General features: G+C 42.3%; 1 protein-coding gene across 2 annotated transcripts in view; it reads left to right on the top strand.

Moving 5' to 3' along the window:
• HPS3 (HPS3 biogenesis of lysosomal organelles complex 2 subunit 1) overlaps window positions 1–23,849 on the top strand; it is a 62,886-nt gene that overhangs the window by 36,852 nt on the left and 2,185 nt on the right. For both annotated transcript variants that reach the window (XM_075861442.1, XM_075861443.1), the window contains 9 exons: window positions 5,935–6,043; window positions 7,385–7,566; window positions 9,350–9,524; window positions 10,069–10,299; window positions 18,289–18,474; window positions 20,709–20,900; window positions 21,012–21,116; window positions 21,423–21,629; window positions 23,055–23,145. In XM_075861442.1, the coding sequence (XP_075717557.1) occupies window positions 5,935–6,043; window positions 7,385–7,566; window positions 9,350–9,524; window positions 10,069–10,299; window positions 18,289–18,474; window positions 20,709–20,900; window positions 21,012–21,116; window positions 21,423–21,629; window positions 23,055–23,145 (1,478 nt within the window). The remainder of the gene's footprint in view (window positions 1–5,934; window positions 6,044–7,384; window positions 7,567–9,349; window positions 9,525–10,068; window positions 10,300–18,288; window positions 18,475–20,708; window positions 20,901–21,011; window positions 21,117–21,422; window positions 21,630–23,054; window positions 23,146–23,849) is intronic.

The following is a 23,849-nucleotide window of genomic DNA, read 5'->3' as shown; positions in this document are numbered from 1 at the left end:
TTTAGAGTTCACGAGATCACCAGTGCCCTCCTTTTTTTTTTTTTTTTTTCTAAAAATGTACCAAACTGTTGATTTGGCCACTCCTAACCTTTAGTGCTTTCTCTCTGATGGATTTTTTTTAAATTTTTTCCAACCTAACGATGGTCTGTTTCACTTGCATTGAGATCTCCTTTGACCACATGTTATGGGTTCACAGCAACCGCTTCCAAATGCAAATGCCACACCTGGAATCAACTCCGGATCTTTTACCTGCTTAACTGATGATGGATTAACGAGGGAATAGCCCATGCAGCCCATTAAATAGCTTTTGAGATAATTCTCCAATTACCTTTTGGTCCCTTGAAAAAGAGGCAGCTACATATTAACCCCTTCCCGCAATTTCACGTACAGTTACGTCATGGGAGATGGCCTTTTCGCGCATCTCCACGTAACTGTACGTGATGGAGATGAAGCTGGCTCAGGAGCTGAGCCAGCGACATCACCGCCGGGTGACAGCTGTATGTTACAGCTGGCACCCTGAGGTATCGGCCAGGACCGGAGCTAGCCTCCGATCCGACCGATTAACCCCTCACATGCTGCGTTCAATAGAGATCGCAGCATGTGAGGAGTTTATAGCCATCGGCTCCCCAGCAACGTGATCGCTGGGTTGCCGGTGGCTGCAAAGGCGATCGGAGGGCTAATACTTACCTCCCGATCAGCCTGTAACGGAATCCTCCTATGTCCCGTCGTCGGCGGGGCCCAGGAGGCTTCCGGTACCATCGGCAAGATGGCGCCGGCTCAGCTTCCGGCTCAGAAGCTGAGCCGGCATCATCAGCAGTGGGTGTCCGCTGTATGTTACAGCGGACACCCCGATCTATCGCCAGGAACCGGAGCTAGCTCCGATTCCTAGCATTAACCCCTTCAATGCAGCGATTCAATGCAATCGCTGCATCAAAGTGGTTTGTATGCAATCGGCAGCCTTGCCATGCGGAGCCTGATCGGCTTGCTGTCAGTGAACAACTGACAGTTCTAATACATTGCACTACATAGGTAGTGCAATGTATTAGAACATCAAACAAACAGTTGGATCTTCAAGTCCCCTAGTGGGACTAAAGAAAAGTGTAAAAAAAGTAAAAATAAAAGTTGTAAAACATACAATAAAAGTTTCAAATAATAACACAAAACACAATCGCCCTTTTTCCCTTATCAAGTCATTTATTTTTGAAAAAAATAATAAAGCCATACATATTTGGTATCGCTGCGACCGTAACGACCTGAACTATAAAAATATTATGTTATTTATCCCGCACAATGAACGCCGTAAAAAAAATAACTAAAAAATACTGACATAATTGCTATTTTTTTGGTCACTTTGTCTTCCAAAAATTGAAATAAAAAGTGATCAAAAAGTCGCATGTACCTAAAAATGGTACCTATAAAAACTATATCTCGTCTCGCTAAAAACAAGCCCTCATACAGCTCAGTCGACGAAAAATTTAAAACCGTTATGGCTCTCACAACTTGGCGACAGAAAAAATCCATTCTCTTTGTTTTATTGTGCAAAAAGTTGTAAAACATAAAAAGTGCTATAAATTAGGTATCACCGGAATTGGACTGACCCGCAGAATAAAGGTAACATGTAATTTATAACGCATGGTGAACGCTGTATAAAAAGAACTAAAAAAATATGCCAGAATTGCTGTTTTTTGGTCACCTTGCCTCCCAAAAAAAAAGGATAAGTGATCAAAAAGTCGCATGTACCCCAAAATGGTATCAATAAAAACTACAGCTCGTCACACAAAAAAAAACAGCCCTCATACCACTACGTCTATGAAAAAATAAAATTAGTCAAGGCTCCAATAAGCCAGGAAATAAAAATATGCAGTTGTGCCGGCCCGAGGGGAACGTTTCTTCTGTTTTCAAGTGGCGATTTATCAAGGCCCCTAAAATTAGGGAACCAGGAAGGGGAGGGCCAAACATATCTGCTAGAAGCGAGGGTGCCCGTATTATACCAGGACAACACTTTCCCAGCAAAATTCCCCAAACTTCAAAGGTGCCGAGTGTGGACCAAAAGGGGAATAAGTAAAGACCATTTATTAGTGCGACACCGGCCTGTGAAGAAAGGATTGTGTCACAGCATAACACACATCTATGGATTATTTTATTGTTTTTTTTACCCCATTATTATACCACCTGACTATGCCCCTTATATACTCCGCCCGCCTTACATGTACCCCCACATTATAAACAGAAACACCAGTAAGACTCCAAACAAAACTACTACAAGCAAAATCCACGCGCCAAATGGCGCTACCTCCCTTCTGAACGATACAGTGTGCCCAAACAGCAGTTTACTTCCACATATATGGCATCGCCATACCCGGGAGAACCCTTTTAACAATTTTTGGGGTGTGTGTCTCCAGTGGCACAAGCTGGGCGCCACATATTGGCATATCTATTGAAAAACCATTTTCACTCTGCAACATCGAGTGCACACCAATTTCTGCCAATCACCTGTGGGGTTAATATGCTCACTACACCCCCTAGGTGAATACCTTGAGGGGTGTAGTTTCCAAAATGGGGTCACTTCTGGGGGGGATCCACTGTTTTGGTCCCACAGGGACTTTGCAAATGCGACATAGCGACCAGAAACTAATCCAGCAAAATCTGTACTCCAAAAGCCAAATGGCGCTCCTTCCCTTCAGAGCCCTACTCTGTGCCCAAACAGCAGTTTATGACCACATATGTGGTATTATCGTACACAGGAGAAGTTGCTTTACAAGTGTTGGGGAGCTTTTTTTCATTTATTTGTTGAGAATATGAAACATTTTCAGCTAAATCTACGTCTTATTGAAGAAAAAGGATTTTTTTAATTTTCACTGCCCAATTCTAATAGAATCTATGAAACACCTGTGGGGTCAAAATGCTCACTACACCCCTAGATGAATTCCTCAAGGGGTGTAGTTTCGTGAATCGAGTCACTTTTGGGGAGTTTCCACTGTACTGGTACCTTAGGAGCTTTGCAAATGTGACATGGTGTCAAGAAACCAATCCTGCAAAATCTGTGCTCCAAAAGCCAACTGGCACTCCTTCTCTTCTGATCCTTGCCGTGTGCCCAAACAGCAGTTTATGACCACAAATGGGGTATTGCCGTACTCCAGAGAAGTTGCTGTACAAATGTTGGGGTTCTTTTATTCCTTTATTTTGTTGAGAAAATGAAAAATGTTGAGCTAAATCTACGTCTTATTGGAAAAAAAGGATTTTTTTTTATCTTCACTGCCCAATTCTAATAAAATCTATGAAACCCCTGTGGGTTCAAAATGCTCACTATACCCCTAGATGGATTCTTCAAGGGGTGTAGTTTCCTAAATGGAGTCACTTTTTTGGTGTTTTCACTGTTTTGGTCCCTTAGGGGCTTTGCAAATGCGACGTGGTCTCCGCAAACCATTCCTGCTAAATTTCAGCTCCAAAAGCCAAATGGCGCTCTTTCCCTTCTAAGCTCCGCCGTGTGTCCAAACTGCCATTTATGACCACATGCGGGGTATTGTTTTACTCGGGAGAAATTGCTTTACAAAAGTAGTGGTGCATTTTCTCCTTTTAGTCCTTGTGGAAATTAGAAAAATTAGCTAAACCTACATTTTCTTTGAAAGAATGTAGATTTTCATTTTCACGGCCTACTTCCAATAATTTATGCAAAAAACCTGCAGGGTCAAAATGCTCACTATACCCCTAGATAATTTCCTCAAGGGGTATAGTTTCCAAAATGATGTCACTTTTGGGGGATTTCCACTGTTTTGGTGCCGCAAGAGCCTTTCAAACCAGACATGGTTCCTAAAATATTTTCTAATAAAAAGGAGGCGTTATTACCACATAAAGTGAAACATGTCAGATTTTAAAAAATTGGCTGTGTCCTGAAGGCCAAAACAGGCTGTGTCTTGAAGGGGTTAAAAAGCTGTAATTCCTAAACCCTTCCTCAAATTAGGATGTGAATACCCTCAAATTAAAGCTGAGAGTCTGAACTTTAGGCCTCATGCCCACTTCAGTTTTTTCGTCAGGGTGCTATCCGTTGTTTTAACTGATGGCACCCTGACACGTTCATTTCAATGGGGCCATGCACACTTCAGTTATTTTAATGGAACCGTGCGGCCATTCCGTCAAAAATAGGACAGGTCCTACTCCTGTATGTTTCTGATGGAATAGTCTCGGCCTTTTTATTGATTTGGTCCGTGAACCAATGAACTGCACATGGAAGTCATCCGTGTGCGGTCCGTGTTTCATGGAACAGTCATTAGCGGCCGTACAACGGCTGACGGAAGTGTGCATGCAGCCTTAAGCCCATATTGATTATATAACTGTATATTCAATATGTTTTGGTAAACAGCAGAAATGGCAAAACTTGTGTCGCTGTCCAAATAATTCTGGACTTAACTGTATATCCCTGAAATACCTTTATGAAGATTGTTTCTATATTAACAATTTTTTCAGCTCTAATGATTTTTTTTTGTAGTTTTACATGTGGATAGGGACCTTTCTGCACTGCATATGCATGTATATACTTGTCTAGTAGTAGCCATGTATGAAAACTGTATGGGTAGAACATAGGCCGTGCCATTGGAATGAGCAATATTAAGCAGTCTGAGTGTAGACCTGGGGGAGGATTACATGCTCTTTCTTATTTCACCTAAGTTTCCTACATATTAAAGCTTAATCGGTTATATGGGGACAGGTGAAAGGGATTGTGCTGCAGTTTCCCTTATGCGCCACTTCAGGGGACATGTAGATTGTTAAGTGATGTCAATAGACAAACATATTTACATAGTTAGTATGGTTGAAAAAATACATATGTCCATCATGGGAGAAATAATTATTTTGATCTTTCCTCATAACTAAGATTCTTTATGCCCCTTATTAGCTTAGTTGCTCTCCCTTTTGTATTTTTTTTTCCATTTCCAGTACATCCTTTTCTATAATCTGTTTCCCAGAACTCCTATTCATAAGGTAATGTAGGTAAGGCTACACTAAGGATTTGTAAAGCTGTGATATTATGTCCCTGTCCTGCGAGTCCATGCCTCTTTTAATAAACGACAGTATCTTGCTGGCCTAAAGGCCCTATTACACCGGCCGATTTTGGCTGGTGCAGTGAGCACCGATCAACGAGACCGCTCGTTGATCGGCACTAATTTTTCTTCTGTCACAAGGAGCTATGCATGGGGACGTGCAGTCGTTACTCCAATGGCTCGTCCCCATACTTTATCATCATCTCTGCAGCACATCTCCCTGTTTACACGGGGAGATGTGCTGCCGACAACAATATTTGACTTTTTTAGAATGATATGATCAGCAGATGAAATGCCCTGTTTACGGAGGGCAATTATCGGTCACGGGCGTTCTATGAACGAACGTTTGCCTGATAATTGCCCAGTTTAAAAGCCCATTTAGAAGCAGCTGATTGACATTGCATGCTGTTATTTAGTCTATGATCTACAAGTACACCCAGATCCTTCTCAACAAGTTTATCTCACCCTAGGATGTATGGACCATGCAGATTATTAGCACCCAGATGTAATACATTGTCACACCAAGTCCTTTGCTTTCTACATTGGCTCTCCACTCTGGCTAATATAGGGGGTCTGAGCAGAAAATCCCCTTATCTACATACCGGTATATGTTTTTGGAATTCACTATACAGGTTGCACACCGTGAACGTAATATTCTTGTGTAAATAGACCTGGAGCAGCACACACAATTTTGTTGTGCAATTTCGCTCAGCATCATCCAAGAATTGTTCCGTTATTTGTCCACATTAGGCAACATGCTGGCTCAGAAACGAGAGCACAAAGATTTTACTAATAGTGTACTTAATAGGAACAAGGAAAAATCAGCCGGTTTTATACTTTATCCACTTTTTTTATTTTTTATCAGATTGTAATAATACTAGCTTGCGTTTTATTGTAGCTCACGAAAAGCGTGCAGTGTGAAGAACAAGATCTCCAGTGAGACAGAACATGGCTGGAATCTCTATGTTGTAAGCACTACACCTATTCTCCAGCTCTACAAAGAAATGGTATTCATTTTGATTACATATTTAAGTATTTTTCTGCATGGAGTTGTATATAACAATGAACACTTATTCACCTTAAAGGGGTTGTCCAATACTGGACAACTGATGACCTATCCATAGGATAGGTCACCAGTATATGATCGGTGGGGGTCCAACACCCGTACCCCTCACCGATCAGCTGTCTCCGCGTGCCGGATGTTTTGAACGGTATGCAGTAGTTGGAGCTGGAAGCAGATGACTCCGATAACTGCGTAGCTGCAGTTCTGTGTTATGACTGCAGATGTCATTCACCACTTAGTGGCCTCATAACGAATAAAACATCACGTGATACATTACTATTTTTTTTTTAATTAATATTATTTACGTTTGACACCTATTAGAGATTGCTTATCTGTTTAGGTGTTTTTTCACAAGTTAATGTGTGTTAATAGGGAATGTTGGGATAAAAGGGCTGTGTAAATATGACATGAAAATTCAACATCCTCCTGTGAAAGCAATGTATAATTAAACACTTTACACACGCGTCCAGAAACCGTAGTCCTGGGCAGACTGTCAGATGACTGCACTAGAGCAAAACTGCAATGCAGCCCTGACTCGGAATGGAGATTGGTTCCGGGATAGCTTGAGACACTGCGAGTTTATGCCGTGAAGGTGTTGGTTAAGTATAATCCTACAAATAAGGTTTGGAAATCATGCAATGATCTGCTCGTAAGGTAGAAAGCTGTATTAAAAAAACAACTATCCATGCACTGCAGTATAGTATGGCACATTCTCCTGCCTGGGAAATCCTATTCGCACTATTCATCCTGGTTTATAAATGGGCATTGTAGTGGATGCTGTTCGTGGTTGTTACGTGTTAGGCTATGTTCACATCTGCTTTGTGACATTCCGTTCTGCTCTGTCAGAGGAGCAGAATAAAGGAATAACGGAAGCAAAGTTTCCGACAGTGGCCAACTAGACCCATTGACTTGAATGGGTTCCGTCGGCTTTTCGCTGCGGTGTCTATGATTTTACTGGACACAATAGAGCAGCATGCTGCGCTGTTGTCTCCGGTATTCCCTGTCGGATCTGCGACGGAGGCCCCTAACATCTGCGTTGGAGGCTACGTTAACAAAGCCTTATATAATGCCTATGTGGAATATAAAAAATATTAAACGGATTACACCCACACCCTGTATGGTAATTGAGAGTCCACCCAATTGGCCTCATCCACGACGCTTTAAAACGTAAGGTGCCATGGATACAGCCACATAACCTCGATCATCTGACTTGTTGTTCTTACTGTATCTGGAAGATGCACTAAATTAAAGGGGGCTTCAGTTATCCATCATTCATCATTTTTAGGTAGACTACAGCAAGAGGTATGAGACGGCGAAGACGCATGGCAGTATTCACCTCCTAAGTGAAGCTCATCTGTTACTGCGAGCGGCTTTGATTAACCCCGACTTGGTGGAATCCGAAGACAAGGAGGAACTAGTGACTGCGTTCAGAGAGAGCTGTGCTTATTTGGGAGACTGCTTCAGCAAGTGAGTGTTAGCAAAAGGATTGAGAGTTAGGGCTCATTCACACTAGCGTAATACTCGTCCATGTGCTGTGAGTTGAAATAACGCACAGCACACGGACCCATTGATTTCAATGGGGCTATTCAGACATGCGTGAGTTTTCACGCAAAGAGTGTCCGTTGCGTGAAACTATATTGGTGCATTTTCACGTACCTAGTTGCCCATTGAAGTCTAAGGGTGCGTGAAAACCACGGGCAGCATACGGACAACATCCGTGTGCTGTCCGTGTTTCACGCATCAAATGCATAGAAAAGCAGAGAAATAAATGTAAAAAAAAGTTTAAGTGCTTGCACGGACGTGAGAAACGCATGCCACACGGACAAGAAATGTAGGAAAAACACTGCGTTTTTTTACGTGCGCAAAACGGACACGCTCTTCTGAATGGATAATAATGTAATGTGTATGCTATCTACAGTTCATGATACAGAGTTCAGTTTACTTTTTTCAGCCACTTCAGGCCCAGAGCGCTTGACTATAGTGTTCTTCAAGGACCACCCCTATGGTCATTACAATATCTCGCACATCTCTAGTTGGGATATACGTGGAACCCCGTAGCGTCATATTAATTGAAATTAAGGGGATGAGTGCAAAATGTTTTAATAGTCTATCCAATGAGTATACCATCAATTACGGTTTGTGTGTTCTTAGTAAGGCTCTGTTCACACTGGTGTCTGGGCTGCCATTTATAATAGAAGCCACAGCGTTGTGATGGATTTGTCGTATGACTAAAAATAGCAGCCGACATTTGAATGGGGTCCGTCAAGGTTTCCATAGTTTTGACCGCAAGAATAGTGATAGTTTCTGCGCTATTCTTGCATTTTAAGGCTGGGTTCACACGACCACATTAACGTCCGTAATGGACGGACGTATTTCGGGCGGAAGTCCCGGACCGAACTCAGTGTAGGGAGCCGGGCTCCTAGCATCATAGTTATGTACGATGCTAGGAGTCCCTGCCTCTCTGCAGGACAACTGTCACATACTGTAATCATGTTTTCAGTACGGGACAGTAGTCCCACGGAGAGGCAGGGACTCCTAGCATCGTACATCACTATGATGCTAGGAGCCCGGCTCCCTGCACTGAGTTCGGTCCGGGACTTCCGCCTGAAATACGTCCGTCCTTTACGGACGTAAATGTGGTCGTGTGAACCCAGCCTAAAAGTGAAGTCTTTTCTGATGGAGGCTCTTAATGCCAACGTATGTTAACAGAGCCTAGCAAGATGACCATGATCACTATTGGGGTATGTTCACACACACTAATTACGGACGTAATTCGGGCGTTTTTGCACCGAATTACGTCCGAAAAATGCGCCTCGATAGCGTTGACAAACATCTGCCCATTGAAAGCAATGGGCTGACGTTTGTCTGTTCACACGAGGCGTATATTTACGCGCCGCTGTCAAAGACGTGACCTGTCACTTCTTGGGGCGTAATTGGAGCCGTTATTCATTGACTCCAATGAAAAGCAGCGCCAATTACGTCCGTAATGAACGCGGCGTTCAAGCGCCTGCACATGCCGTTACGATGTGATGCCATCACTTTTTCTGGTGGGGGAAAAGCCCTTTAAGACAAAATAGTGAAACTCATCTTATAAGACTAATAAATATTATTTAGTTCTATTTTTTTTATCGTTGTAAAATTTTTAGTCTTTATGGATTTAGGGTCTATTTTATTTGTTTTTGTTACAAGGTAGTATACTACTAAACATATTCAAATTAATGAATGTTTTATCTTCTTTCATGGTCTTCAGTCTGGACACAAAGAATTCCCATCTTGCACTCCCTTACTACAAAATGTCTTGCTTATCAGTGTCCGATATAATGGATCGTATATTATCGAAAGACTTGCAGCAGAACTATGGGAAAGGCTTCTTGTTTTACCTTAAACATTCACTTTATGAAGAACTGGAGGAGAAACTCAGTGAAGTATAAAAACATTTTTTTTTTATCATGCACATTCACCAATTATGTAGTTTTTATATATTGAATACTGTCTGTTTATAGTAATTGACTTCTATGAATTGGATTTATGGTTGTGATTAAGCCAAATATAGTCCTGCTATAGTTTGAGCAGAAAGATTTGGTAACTGTCTTTGACAACTTGGGGGTTAACAATAACCGAGTATTTTCAGCAAAATGTAAATGTCATAGGATTCCCTGTGCTGGTAGATGGGAAGGTGCAGGGGAGACATGATCTGTTTCTTTCCTGCATTTCCTTCTGTATCTATCACAGGCGAGGTTACTAATTTACACTAAATCAAACAGTGGCCTATTACCTGTTGGTATTATATTCCCCTGTTATGGTTATGGTCACATCTACAGTATGGGCACTATAACATCATTTATTTTCATCTACAGACTTTTACTCAGTGTATTTTTTCTGATCTGCGGCTCTCCTACTATGAACTGTGTAAGAGATGGTCATTTGTCTTTCATCATGTATAATTGTTATATTTTTTTGTTCCCATAGAATATGGCATTTAAAGTATTGCAGATTTTTAATGCAACAGAATCAAACCAACTTCCTCATGCTTTATGCAGTCCATGTATGACTAACGCTTGCCCTAAAATAGCAATGGGCTTTTTGGAAACATTAGATGTGTCGGGTCCTTCAGCCCTTATTTCTCTTACAAAGGCTGCCATGGCACTGAAAATGCAAGATCTTCAGACTTATGAAGCAGAGATACAGCGTTATTCAGAGGTATGATCCTGTCTGCACAATAGCAGTTATAATGCGATTACATAAACGATTACGGTATCCTGGTTTTTAATTTAACTGTATAGTTTTACTATTATTCTTGGTTTCTAAATCTGCTCTTTTTGCAGCCCTCCAAGCATTACTTCTTCTCACAAAAGTCATCTAATTGTTTTAAGACTGGAAAAACATTTCATGACTTAGGGCTCATTCAGGCGAGCGTGTATTCGTGTGGCGGCCATCAAAACCACGGCCGTCATACGGACTCATGTATAAAGCTTATGCATGAGATTATCCCTATTGTAGTTGATAGGAGTTTTCGGAAACTGCTGAGCATTTCACAACTCCCATAAACTGCCATAGAGATTGGGCGTGGCTTGACGGGAGGACTGGACGGACGCATCCTTAGAGGGCTTTGCTCCATCGAGGTCTATCAGGGGCCACCTAACCCCATCTGCCACCAACATTAGGCTCTGGTGCCTCTCCTGCTGCCCTCCACTATGTCTGGCTTGATTTTGCACCACTACCGAACATTTTGGCCGCATTTTTGGGTTGCTACTAGGGCTGAAGCCGCGGCATAAATTTTGAACGGCCGCTCCCGGGCCGCATAGCGCTCCGGTGCCTCCGTGGATTGCATGGCCGATATCCCTATCATCAGTAACTGGGGTCCCCCTGTACCCTGGATTCAAAGTGCGACAGCTTGTATTATATAAATAAGACCTTTTAAAGTTGCGCCCGCCATCTTGGATTTCAGCCTCAGTAGGGTTATACCACTCTGCCTGCTTACATCCATCTTGGAAACTCAGGACCACACTGCAGTACTACTGGGGTGAGTGCAATCTCCTCTGTCCCAGACTAGACCGCTGTCATAAAATCATACAGTCCGGATAGACTTGCGCTATACAGCATCCCATTTAAAGCTTCCCTCAATACCGGCCTGTCCGGGCGCTGGATTTCCGGTGAGGCGTTGATACCCTGCAGCCTCTAGGCCACTTTGTGCAGTGACTCGGAGGCTCATATCTACATATAGCACGACCGTGCAATGTCCAGCCTGCTAGACCTCTTTGCCTTATTGTTTGATCCGCTCGGTGGCTTTGTATGAACATTTACCGCCTAAGCTACTTTCCGGACTGTTACCCTGTTGCCAAGACTCCACGCCAGTCCTGTTTGTGGGTCACCTGCAAACACCCAGTGCTTCAAATTTCTCTAACTGACTCCCAAACTTTAATAATTGCCTCATTGTGTCCCCATATTGTCCTGTACTTCTCTGTAATGTAACACCTTGATATCGCCGGGGTGCATAATCCCCCCTCAGAGCCATACTTCATTGTGGTATCCCATACGCTTTCATTTACAGCTACTTAAAATCCAGCAATGGCGCCTCCGAAATTGCAAACTAAATTGACTGGCAAGCTCGACCAATACCGCAGAGCGGACACCTTGACATCTCCATCCTCCGCTGTGCAGCCTATTGATCCGTCTCCGGTGGGTTCAAACCAGCCTGCCTCTACCGCATCTGACTCTAATCCAGACACATTGAAAGTTCTGGCGGCTATACATACGTGCCAGTCCACCCTAACCACACAAATTGAGGAGATTAAAGTGGATATTTCCCTCTTACGCCAAGATGCGCAAGATACTAGAGAGAGACTGACGGAGATTGAAAACCGAGTCAGTACGCTGGAGGACCAAGCCCCTCCACTCAAGAGAACAGATTGAGGCGCTGTAACCTTCGATTTATTATCGGCTTGCCGGAAGGTAACTCTCCTGAGTCTTTTCTAGAAAATGTGCTCATTACCACCTTTTGGCAGAGAAAAATTCTCGGTTAGGTTTGCAGTGGAAAGGGGCTCCACCACGCACATTCATTGCTAAACTCCTCAATTACTGAGACAAGGATGCTATCCTCAAACTTACTAGAGAAAAAGGATCAATTACTCATGCCAAAACGCAAATTTCAGTTTATCCCGATTTCTCCATTGACATTCAGAAAAAGAGAGCTCTGTTCCTTACTGCTAAGAAGAAGCATAGGCAACTTGATCTCAAATACGCTATGATGTACCCTTAAATGGCCCCATTACTGTGCAGGGGATACAGGAGTCCATGGCCTCCTTTCAGACGTCTAAATCGCCCGGTAGTGACGGCCTGCCTATTGAATTCTATAGGGCACATGCTGATTCTTTAGCTGAACGTTTACTTGATGTGGACTCTGGAGAACTGCCTCATTCAATGAGGGAGACAACGATTGTTGTACTGTCTAAGCCAGGTAAAAATCCATTGTTCTGTGATTCCTATTGCCCAATTTCACTCCTCCAGACTGACATAAAGATTTTGGCAAAACTCTTAGCTAAAAGATTGAATACGGTTATGTTGTCCTTGATACACCCAGACTGGTTTTATGCCTGGCAAAGCCACTGGCATTAATCTCCGCAGACTATTCACAAATTTGCAGTCTACTCATGAGGATGTTGGTGTTTGAGTTGTAGTCTCCCTAGACGCCGCTAAGGCTTTTGACTCTATAGAATTTTCTTTTTCTGACCCTTGCAAAATTTGGCTTTGGACCAGAGTATCAAATGGGTTAAATTATTATACTCTGCCCCATCCTCCCGAGGGGCAGTAAATGATTGGATTTCAGACCCCTTCCCTTTATATCGAGATACCAGACAGGGTTGCCCTCTCTCTCCCCTATTATTTGCACTGGTAGCGGAACCTCTCGCTGAAATTCTTTGACAAGAACCCTGTATTATTGGTTTTAACCTCCCTCCCATATGGGAAAAGGTCAGCATGTACGCAGACAATACTCTGCTATATCTCGCTGACCCTGGGTTGTCCTTGCGTGTAGTACTTTCCATAATGACATGTTCAATGTCCAGATTGTCCATCAATTGGTCTAAGTCCCATATTCTACCGTTAAATATATCCGCTCCTGTAGCAGCGGCGACTTCTACCCCACTCATATCAAGATCAGTGTTTTGAATTTGAAGCGCTAAATATCTCTCCTTTTTAATTGTTTTTTTTATGCACCAAAATTGCCAGATGGAACCAACTGCTCTTATTTACAGCTGCTAGAGTGAGCTTGATTTAAAATAGCCTTTATGCCTAAAATCCTGTATATCCTCCAGCAATCTCCTGTGTACTTCCCAGTCAGTCTACTACAATGTATTGAAAGTATTCTCACCTCATTTGTGTGGAGCAATGGCAGGTCCCGAGTAGCTAGCTGTCTACATGCCCCATGGGATAAGGGTGGTGTATCCCTCCCAAGTGTTAAATGGTACTATATAACTAGTCAGTTGTCTCATCTAGCATGGTGGGATACGGTTGAATGTGAACGTGTTCAGACCCTGCTTATTTCCCCGTTCAGTACACATTACTCCCACCCCTTGGATATTCTGTTCTGTGGCCGACTACATGCAGGTTGAAACTTGCGTGATCACCCAATCCTGAACCAGGCCCTACTGGTGTGGGATGTGTCTCAACGTACATTCTAGTCCAATGACTTCACTAGGTACACACCCTTATGGCACTGTAAAGCTCTCCCAGAACTATTACAGCTCTCCTTTGACATATGCTGGCACAGCAATGGTATTTGGTATCTTTCACATATGTATACTGACTGGGCGTAGGTGAGATAACGTACCAAAGCTTTCCACTTCCCAATTTTATACTTTCTCCCCCTGTTAAACACCTGATTTCCGGACTTTATGGCTTACTATCCGGTAAGTCCAGAGAATCTGCTTGTTCCACTAAAGGGAAGATTGGAAGGTGATGTGGGTCCACTGACTGATGATGAGTGGGATAGGGCCCTCTCCTCCCCTAAAACTGTATCTTCCAATCACAATGAGCGACTCGCCCAATTTTATATAATACATAGGGCATATTATACAGCCTCCAGACTGCATAAATTCCGTCCCGAACAGCCGGACAAATGCCCTAAATGTGGGCTCACATCTGGCTCCTTTTATCATTTGGTGTGGTCCTGCCCTAAGGTAGCCGGCTTGTGGGATCAGGTTTTTACATTTTTAAATGATGAGTTGGGGACGCCTGTCCCACTATGCCCTAAGTTTTGTCTATTCACTCCTGACCCTGCAGAATGGGACTCACGAAATATCCACACTTTTGTTGTGGAGACGTTATACTATGCCAAAAAGCTCTTCGCCAAAACCTGGCTGTCCAGTCATGCCCCCACTTTTGCAGAATGGATATCCATTGTAAGCAGTATGTTGCCTCACATGAAGTGGTTGTATCAACATAGAAATTGCCCGCTCAAGTTAACAAAAATTTGGGACAGATGGCTGCAGTCCTCTGCCACTGTCCCTTCTTCCCAATATGGTCTCTTTGACTCTCTCCCGAGCCCTTAACCTGTTTACTACAAAAGTGTTTTCTACTTAAAGCATAGCTAAACTTTCGCAAAAAAAAAAATATTTACACTGCTATTATGTCCCTCTATGTGGATACATTACTCCTAGCAATTTTTTTTCACTTCAAAGTACCTTTTTTTTTTTTTTTTACAGCTTTTTTTTCTTGTGAAACCGTCCACATCTATTTTCTAACACTTCCTGATTCTGGCAGTTTCTAGGGCCGTGTCTTACTGTGTGTGATGTTACGATTTGTGTGTATCTTTCATGGGCAGTGAACTCTGAGGTGATAACTACAATACCGTGAGCGAGCACCGAGCTATTCACAGCAGAACACATTATATATAGAGATGGAAATATCTCTGCACACTGCAGAAGAAAGGAATCAGTGTTTTTCTTTTTAACTTTCCCTGGCAAGTGCAGGGAAGATAAGACAGGGAGGCAGTGTGATTGCGGTGATTGCAAGTCCATCACTGCAGCCTGACACAGCGTGGAGTGCTGCAGTGTGATTATCCTGGCTCCTCCTCCTTAGTACAGCCCAGTCAGCGTTAGTGTGGCTTAGGGGCCCGGTCGCAAGTGCTATAGCTACACCGCTGGGTGCAGGTCTGGCGCCTCTCACACATACCATACAACGGACAGTAACAGAGCTGTCATTCTCCTCCCTGCCGGTTATAGTACAGTGGACAGGGGGAAGAGGGGGCACCAGACCGGCGCTTCTGCTACTGAAGCGCCTCTCACACACACCCTATAGTTCGTACAGCAGCAGAGCTCATCACAGTCTCTTCCATGCGTAGTGTATAGAGGCAGAGAGACCTTCCTGACGTCACGATGGGGGCGTGCACATCTGACGTCTGGATGGGGCCACCACCCACCCGTACTCATAGGCAGCAGAGTCCATACACTGATACATTCAAACGGTGTACAGATTTCTGCTAGCAACAGGAGAAATACAAGAAATAAAATGTGGTAGAAAAGTGTCAGAGTGGCCATTTAAAACACATATAACACAAAAAGGACCCCAAAATCATTAATAAAGTATATTACAAAATATATTTATATTATACTTGCTGCTACAAAATAAAAAGTTGATTGAGCGTTTAGTTACGCTTTAACCCTTATTCTGTTCACCCTTTTCTCATTCCATGTTTAAATATACAAATACGCTATATATATTTTCATCTATAATGCTGTATAGGTTTTGACCCAGACCTTTTGCTGAATGGTACCGGTCAGCCTCATTCTTTACTTGTACTTGTGGAAACGGTTTGTGTTAGTTAACCAGTTAATTCCTTACATTTTGCCATTTGCCTTAGGCCGAGATTGGCTTTACATCCAAATTCATAAATATTTGAGGAATACATAATTACTAAATGCACTTTCTTTTCTATGAACCTCATTGTTTATAGCTGTAACTCTACATCTGCAATACTGTATTGAATTACTGAACTCTTTTATACTATTGGTTGACATGTGGTCGACATTTCATGATGCGATGTATGTTACTCTGTCTTACAATAAACTTTATTTGTGAATTAAAAAACTACCATGGAGAGAGGCGCTTGGATGTGCGGCCATCTTGAACTAGTCTCCTCTTTGGAGTGCCAAACCTATCAAACATTTATGTTGTATCCAGTAGATGTGCCATCAATGTATGCGATGGGAAAACCCCTGTGTTATGCTTAGTAATGAGCCTGAGGGGGGTGGTGCATGGTACAGGTGGTGCAAGAGCACCAAAGCGAATACCAGTCATGGTCTGAACTAGGAATAAAACCGTAACATTTTTCCTTGGATTGCTCCTCTAACTTGATTAAAGTAGAATATACAGTACCACAGTGCCCCCCCCCCCCTCATAACCATTCCAGCCACGTTGTACTTCACTAACTGCCAGTCACACAGTGTCCCCCAAGAGTCTTTTAAAACCATCAGGGCACAGCAGGAGTATGTCTGTGTCCTTATGGTCGGGGGACACACAAAGGCATTGTGGACCGCAGGTTGTGCACCACTGGTCTAGAGCATGTTGATGTGTTGTGGCTGTTACTTTAGTGCAGTTTTGCAGCATATACCTTCCCTTTAGTAAAATACAAAGAAATCCATCGAATCCGTTCCGACTAATAAAAGTATACACCCTGAACTCTAAATTCTATGAAGATAGAAATCCTTGAAAAATGGCACCGGAAAGCAAGATCATACCAAAGATAAGATGAAACTATCCCTTAACAACCACGTGTGCTAGTAGCTTATTAAGGTAGAAGACCTGACCAGAAAAGGCGATCTATCAGGTATGGCGTAGTTACCAACCATGTTATTCTGTTTAACTCCTGTTTACACGGTTAGGATTTAGGCACGGATTCCGTGCCTAAATTCAGACGAGGTCCACTAACATTCTCCTGGCAATGCATGTGAATGGGATATTTTACACAGCATTCACACGCTCAGGAAAATATCCAGGAATAATGAATGCGCTGCAGATTTAAAAATTCTCAACGTGCTCATTATTAACGGATGTCATCTTGTGCATTCCGCTTTCTTAGATCCCCCCCCCCCTTGGTTTCAACTGTTTCTGCATACTCAGGAAGCAAATACAGTTGAATCCAATGGTAGAGCAGGGTGCCGTAAGATCCCTACTTTACCATTCACTATGTATCGCGGGATGCTCACGGTTCGGTGCAGACAGGCGCGAGGCAATGATGTCATCACGTCTGCCTGAGCCGAGCCACACAGACCGTTGGAGCAGAGGGATCTTTTCCACTTGTCGTTTGAATGGGCTTAGGTGAGAATGTATTTTATAAGGCACTATTGGGGCTGTCTAGGTGCATTATACTGTGTGGGGGCAGCGGTGGGGGACTTTATACTGTGTGGAGAGCAGCTATGGGGGGCAGTTATTTGAATAATCTACTGTGTGGTGGCAGCTATGGGAGGCATTATACTATGTAGGGGCAGGTATGGGGGTATTATACTGTGTGTAGGGCAGCTATAGGGAGCATTCTACTATGTGGAGGGCATTTATAGGAGCATTCTACTCTGGAGGGCAGTTATAGGGGAATTATACTATGCGGAGGGCAGTTATAGGGGTATTATAATGTGTAGAGGCAGATATGGGGCAATTATACTGTGTGGGGCAGCTATGGGGGCATTATACTGTAGAGGCAGCTATTGGGGCATTTTATTGTGTGGAGGGCAGTTATGGGGGCATTATACTGTGTGGAGGGCAGTTATGGGTGCAATATACTATGTGGATGGCAGCTATAAGGACATTATACTGTGTGGAGGGCAGATATAGGGGCATTGTAATGTGTGGGGCAGCTATGGGGGCATCATACTGTATGGGGGCAATATACTGTGTGCAAATAGGGGGCGTGGCATGCATAAAGGGGTGTGGTCTAAATAATTGTTCATTAATCGTAATTGAGGTAACATGTTCAAATAATCGTGATTTTTATTTAGGTCATCATCGCCCAGCCCTAGTAGTAAAGTTCATTCAGTGTATTGTATGAAACAAGTGATACGTAGTCTCATTCATTGATGTAACCTGTAATCTATTTTACACAGTCTAATGGGCTGCACTGCACATTGTAAAGCGTGCCTTGTCCAAGAGATATTCTGATTGTCCTTGATAATCATTATATAATTATTCTGTTTGCAGATACAGCTGTTGTATGGTTTCTTGGATGAACCAAGGCTTGTTATAAGACGTGAAGACAGAGAGGTCATACCCACAGAGATGGCTTTCCACTTCCAAGACACACTACCTGGACTACTTGTAGCTCTTCTAGTGGCTTTTCATGAAAACAGTAAAATTAGTCTGAAAGAAACGGAATCCTTCATTAAGGTTCTATTTTTTATTTTGTCTTTGCTTAATAATTCCCTGTTATCAGTCATTTTAGGCTATTTTTTCCAGAGAATTTACTCGTCGGAAGTCTACCCCGGTCATCACTACTATATATGAAATATCCTCTGGTTCTGAGAAGCTCTAGAAACATTTGTGTGAATAATTTAAATGATATTCTTCTTTTTTTTTTTTTGTGGTTTTTTTTTTAGCCTTCCTTTCTACAAGTTTTCTGGAAGCCTGATTGCCTGGATAATCTAGTCCCATAGATGTCAGACTATTTGCTATACAGCCCTATTCTACTGGTCTTGTCGCCATACTTTGACTGTATGTTGTCAAACTTGCATGTCACCAACTTACAAAAAAAAAAAGCGTAAAAGCTGTACAGACTCATAGGCTTTCTATTGAGCCTGTACACCGCTCTCTCGGCTTTTCTAGGTGAGATGATCATAAACTAATGGGGCTTAAAGATACTCTGTCACCACATTATAAGTGCCCTATCTTCTACATAAGGAGATGGGCGCTATAATGTAGGTAACAGCAGGGCTTTTTATTTAGAAAAACGATCTATTTTTACGACGTTAGGATCGATTTTTAGCTTTATGCTAATTAGTTTCTTAATGCCCAAGTGGGCGAGTTTTTACTTTAGACCAAGTGGGCGTTGTACAGAGGAGTGTATGACGCTGACCAATCAGCGTCATGCACTACTCCCCATTCATTTAGTCAGCGCATAGTGACACTGTGTTGTTCGCTATGTGCTGTCTTATACTAACATATTAACGTTACTGAAGTGTTTAGACAGTGAGTAGACATTCCTTCCAGCCAGGACAGGATGTCTATTCATAATCCCGACACTTCGGTAACATTTCTGTGGTACTTACAGCAGAGCAAAGCGTAATCTCGCTGTAACCTGTCATTTACAGCGAGATCTTGCGAGATTACGCTTGCTCTGCTGTTAGTACCATAGAAACGTTACCGAAGTATCGGGATTGTGAATAGACATCCCATCCTGGCTGGAAGGAATGTCTATTCACTGTCTAAATACTTCAGTAAAGTTAATATGTCAGTATAAGACAGCACATAGTGAATAACTCAGTGTCACTATACGCTGACTAAATGAATGGAGAGAAGTGTATGACCCTGATTGGTCAGCGTCATACACTCCTCTGTACAACGCCCACTTGGTCTAAAGTAAAAACACACCCACTTGGGCATTAAGAAACTAATTAGCATAAAGCTAAATTCGCTCCTAACGTGGTAAAAATAGATCTTTTTTCTAAATAAAAACCACTACTGTCACCTACATTACAGCGCCGATCTCATTATGTAGGAGATAGGGCACTTATAATGTGGTGACAGAGTCTCTTTAACGCTTCTGACGCTTCGTATTGCAATCGGTGTGGGTCTCATTGCACGGACCCCCACTGATCAAAACTTTTTTTTTTTTGACATGTCACGATGTTTAGTTACCCTTCAAGCATTATCTGCGGTAGTGTGCGACTGATCTTTGAAATAGAATCTTAGGAATTGGAACATGCTTTAAAGCGGTCTTTCATTTTCAGAAAAAAAAAGTACTCGCTGTGTAATGAAGTTACAGTTTTCTAAATATACTTTGCGTATTAATTCCTCCATGGTTTTCAAGATTTCTGTTTGCTGGCATTCAATAGAAACCTTCATTGTTTACTTCTGGTCTATGGTCACGTGATGGACACACAAGTGCGGGGCTCATTAGAAAACACAATAGGCTTTGATAACTGTACTGTAACGAGCTGTGCACCTGTGTGTGCATCACATGACCAGGACAGATTTTTATCCCTGGGAGAAAACAATGAAGAATCCCAAACTATGACATCAAGCAGAGATCTTGAATTGATATAGAAAGTATATTAGAAAATTGGTCTACAATGAATAACCTTTTATTTGCTGAATATATTGCACCAGTTGCAGCCTATAGAGCTGATCTGGATCGTCGGGACTGAATCGGTAAGCGGTATGTTCAGAAATACAGGGTCATGTTTCAGCACAATATCGAAGGACATTGGGCAAGCAGAGAAAATATTTTGCAGCATGTTGCTTAAATTTTGCATATCATTTGGAGGAATGAGAAGAACTGACTAAATTCCTAATAAGTATGCTGTGTCATCCTTGTCTTAAACAAAACTTCGTTAAAATAATTGCGTTGAAACTTTGCGGTTGGTCATTTACTTAAACAGATTGCTGTTGTCATTTTCCTGTAGGCTTTATGTAAAAAGACTGGTGAAGAAGATAACCCACCAATACTTGTAGATTTTTGGGAAGCTCGTCTATCCTCATATCCTCCAGAATCTGTCCTACAAGACATACTGTTTAAGCTTACATCTTACTATGTGTGCAGAATATGCAAACCACAACATGAATGTGTCAAATCACTCAAGAGTCCAGAGGATCTGGTAAGTCTTCTTCCCTACCTATATGCCTTCATCTTTATCCTATATCATAGGTGTTTCTGCATTCTCAGCATTTTAGGGTGCTGTCTTTATAAACAATTCTATATCTTCTAGAGGAATTCCTGCAGTCATTTTGGAGTGATCAGCCCTTGGATAACAAAGATGGTGTCTTCGGAACCCGTGTCATGTGCAGCCTGTGGAGACTTGTTGAAGTTACAGGTCTGTCTTTGTAGTTACTATGTTTGTAGGAAAAGGAGACCCTAGTCTTTACCTCAACCTTCTGTTATTGTAGCAATGGAAAGATTGGGGTTACATTGGGGTGCGGAGCGGGTATCTTCACCCTTGCTCTCCTTTCTTATCTTCTCTGTATCCTGTTTCTGCTACTGAAGTTGTCATTACTGCCTCCCATACTGTCATGTTGGCCTGTAGAACTAGTAAGGGCTAATCCAGAGTAAGAGTACTATGTAAAACACGGTCTGTATTTTATGATAACCAGTTGTGTGGTTGTCTTCTGTCTGCATCTAGTCTCTCCTGTGTGGACCTTCACTGGACATAGTATCATTTCTTCCATTTCTGGACTCCATACCAGCCAACAACAATTCATATTTGAGCATTCACATAATTTGCGCAACACGGCTCCTGAATTACGAGGGCTCCATAGAGAGACTCCTGGATCGGTGTCCTGAAGCTGTAACATTGTATGCAAAACATGAAATAAAAGGTGGAAGCCAGGTAAGACGCCCAGATCGGATGAATGTCCACATTGTCACTGCTTTTACATGTATTTTCCCTATCGTTTCCGCAATGCATTCAGCGTCTTAGATCAATCACAGAGGAGTTGGTTTGGCGTCGACTGACCGTTTTTCCTGAACCCAGGCTGAATCTTTCTTTTACGGCTTATTTCGGTCTTTCTTTTACAAGGCATCTGCAACTTCTACATTCCCGTTTCCAGGAAAAATTAAAAATAAAATAATTTTGTGACAATTCGCAGACAACATGGATCATTTAACAGAAATACATTTTGTTCAGTTACTTGACTTATGTTTTTGCATTATCTTTATTAATCTCATGTCTTGTGAGAAAAGGTATGATGTATACCGTAGAAGCTACCCATACTCGAGCATCTTTTTTGAGTTTCGACCAGTATTGCTAATTGAAAAACGTCTATCTCTCTCAGTCCCATAGACGGTGAATAGAGCGGTGGTCACACATGTATAATACTGACACTGTCACAGAGGTGACTGGGGGTTCTGCATACTCCTTTGGATAGGTGATGCATGTCGTTTATGGGGAAAACCCCTTTTAAGTGATCCTTCCCTCATAGAGTATCAGACCCCTACTGTGCCCTCATTTCCACAGCATAGGTGGCATACTGAATATAATTGCCTGCTAGATATCACATGTATGTTGCCAACTTTATATCTCATGAAAAAACATTGTTATTATGTTAAGGGGCATTTTAAAATCCATTATTTGCATGAATAGAGAAAAGAACACAAAATAGCTTTTAAAATCTATACAAAACTAATAAAGAAAAGTATTTTCAAATTTATAACTGAAAAAGTTTTTTTGTCAATTTAGAATTCTGAACTATTCTTAAAAGCTGGTATGGTGGTTGCCTTACAGCACTGCGGTTCTAGGGTTCAGTTCTACCAGGGACAGCATCCGTGTGGAGTTTGTATGTTGCATGGTTTTCATCCACAGACATGATTACACTGGTATAAATGCATTGATTATGATGCCCAAATGTGTAACAATAGGAATTTCATGAAACTACAACTTAGTGGCACAGTATGGCCCAATGCACACGACCATAGTTTTCATTCGTAATTACGGATCCGGTAATTACGGATGACATTGTGAAACCTTCCAATTTTACCACCCACGGACACCTTTCAGTATATTTACGGATGTGTGTCCGGGCCGTATAAATGATCCGCAAAATATAGAATGTCATAATCTTTCCGCAATTGCGGCACGGGCTCGCCCACAGTAGTCTATGGGCGCTTCTGCAATTGTGGACGGCTACGGATGTGCATCCGTATTTGCAGATCCGTATATGCGAAAACCCTTATGGTCTTGTGCATGAGGCCTAAATATCCTGGAAAATAAGCTATTCTACATATGATTATCATTCTAACTTTCTTTTTTTTGTAGGCTCTGTGGTGGAACAAGTTATTACCTGAACTCTGTAATAGGGTTCGTGACACTGAAAACACTAATGAAGTATTTATTTCTTCTTTAAAAGGTAAACCTTTTTGCTGTACTTGAACATAATGTCTCAATTTTATCTTTGGCAAAAGTACTGTAGAGCCAAAAGCCATAAATCTAATACTTCAGCTCCCATTGCAGGAAGTGGATTGGGCAGGATTTACAGACACCCAGTGCCAAACTAGAAACTAACTAAACAATACCTTGGGGTGACCAACAAGGGTCTGGAAAGTTGCATGCCATATATGTCCCCTCCTACTGGGAACACGCTCGGGCATTTAGCCAAAAGGGGTCACATAATACACTTATTTACATAAGTTCCATTTAAAGTCTATGGACACCTTTGCCATGGGGAAAAAAAATATTTTAATATATGTTAGTGGTTACCTGGTGTTCAAAGCTTTGCACTAAGTTTCAGGCTGCAATATCCATTGCTTCATACGTTTTCAGACCCCCTGATATTCAGTTTGCATCCTGCTCCTAGTTTCAGACTTTTCTCATGTGGCTGTATCCTCCCAGTAATACATGCTGAATTTGAAGTCTATGTGTGTCTGTGTCCAGGATGCCGCTATCTTTGGCATCTCTCCTGTATCTTCCTTCACAACTTTTTCCTTCTAATGCAGCCCCTGAGGAATCTCCCCCCTTCCCTTGCAGATTGTGCAGCGTGTGCTTTACTCCCTAGCTTCACAGTTTAAATTGTGTAACTCCCCCCCCCCCCCCGGCACACACTCTTGTAGGGGT

The sequence above is a fragment of the Rhinoderma darwinii genome, chromosome 4 (genome assembly GCF_050947455.1).
Source record: "Rhinoderma darwinii isolate aRhiDar2 chromosome 4, aRhiDar2.hap1, whole genome shotgun sequence".
NCBI classification, from domain to species: Eukaryota; Metazoa; Chordata; class Amphibia; order Anura; family Rhinodermatidae; genus Rhinoderma; species Rhinoderma darwinii.
Note: the sequence above shows the minus strand (reverse complement) of the source record. Positions and strands in the feature narration are given on the sequence as shown.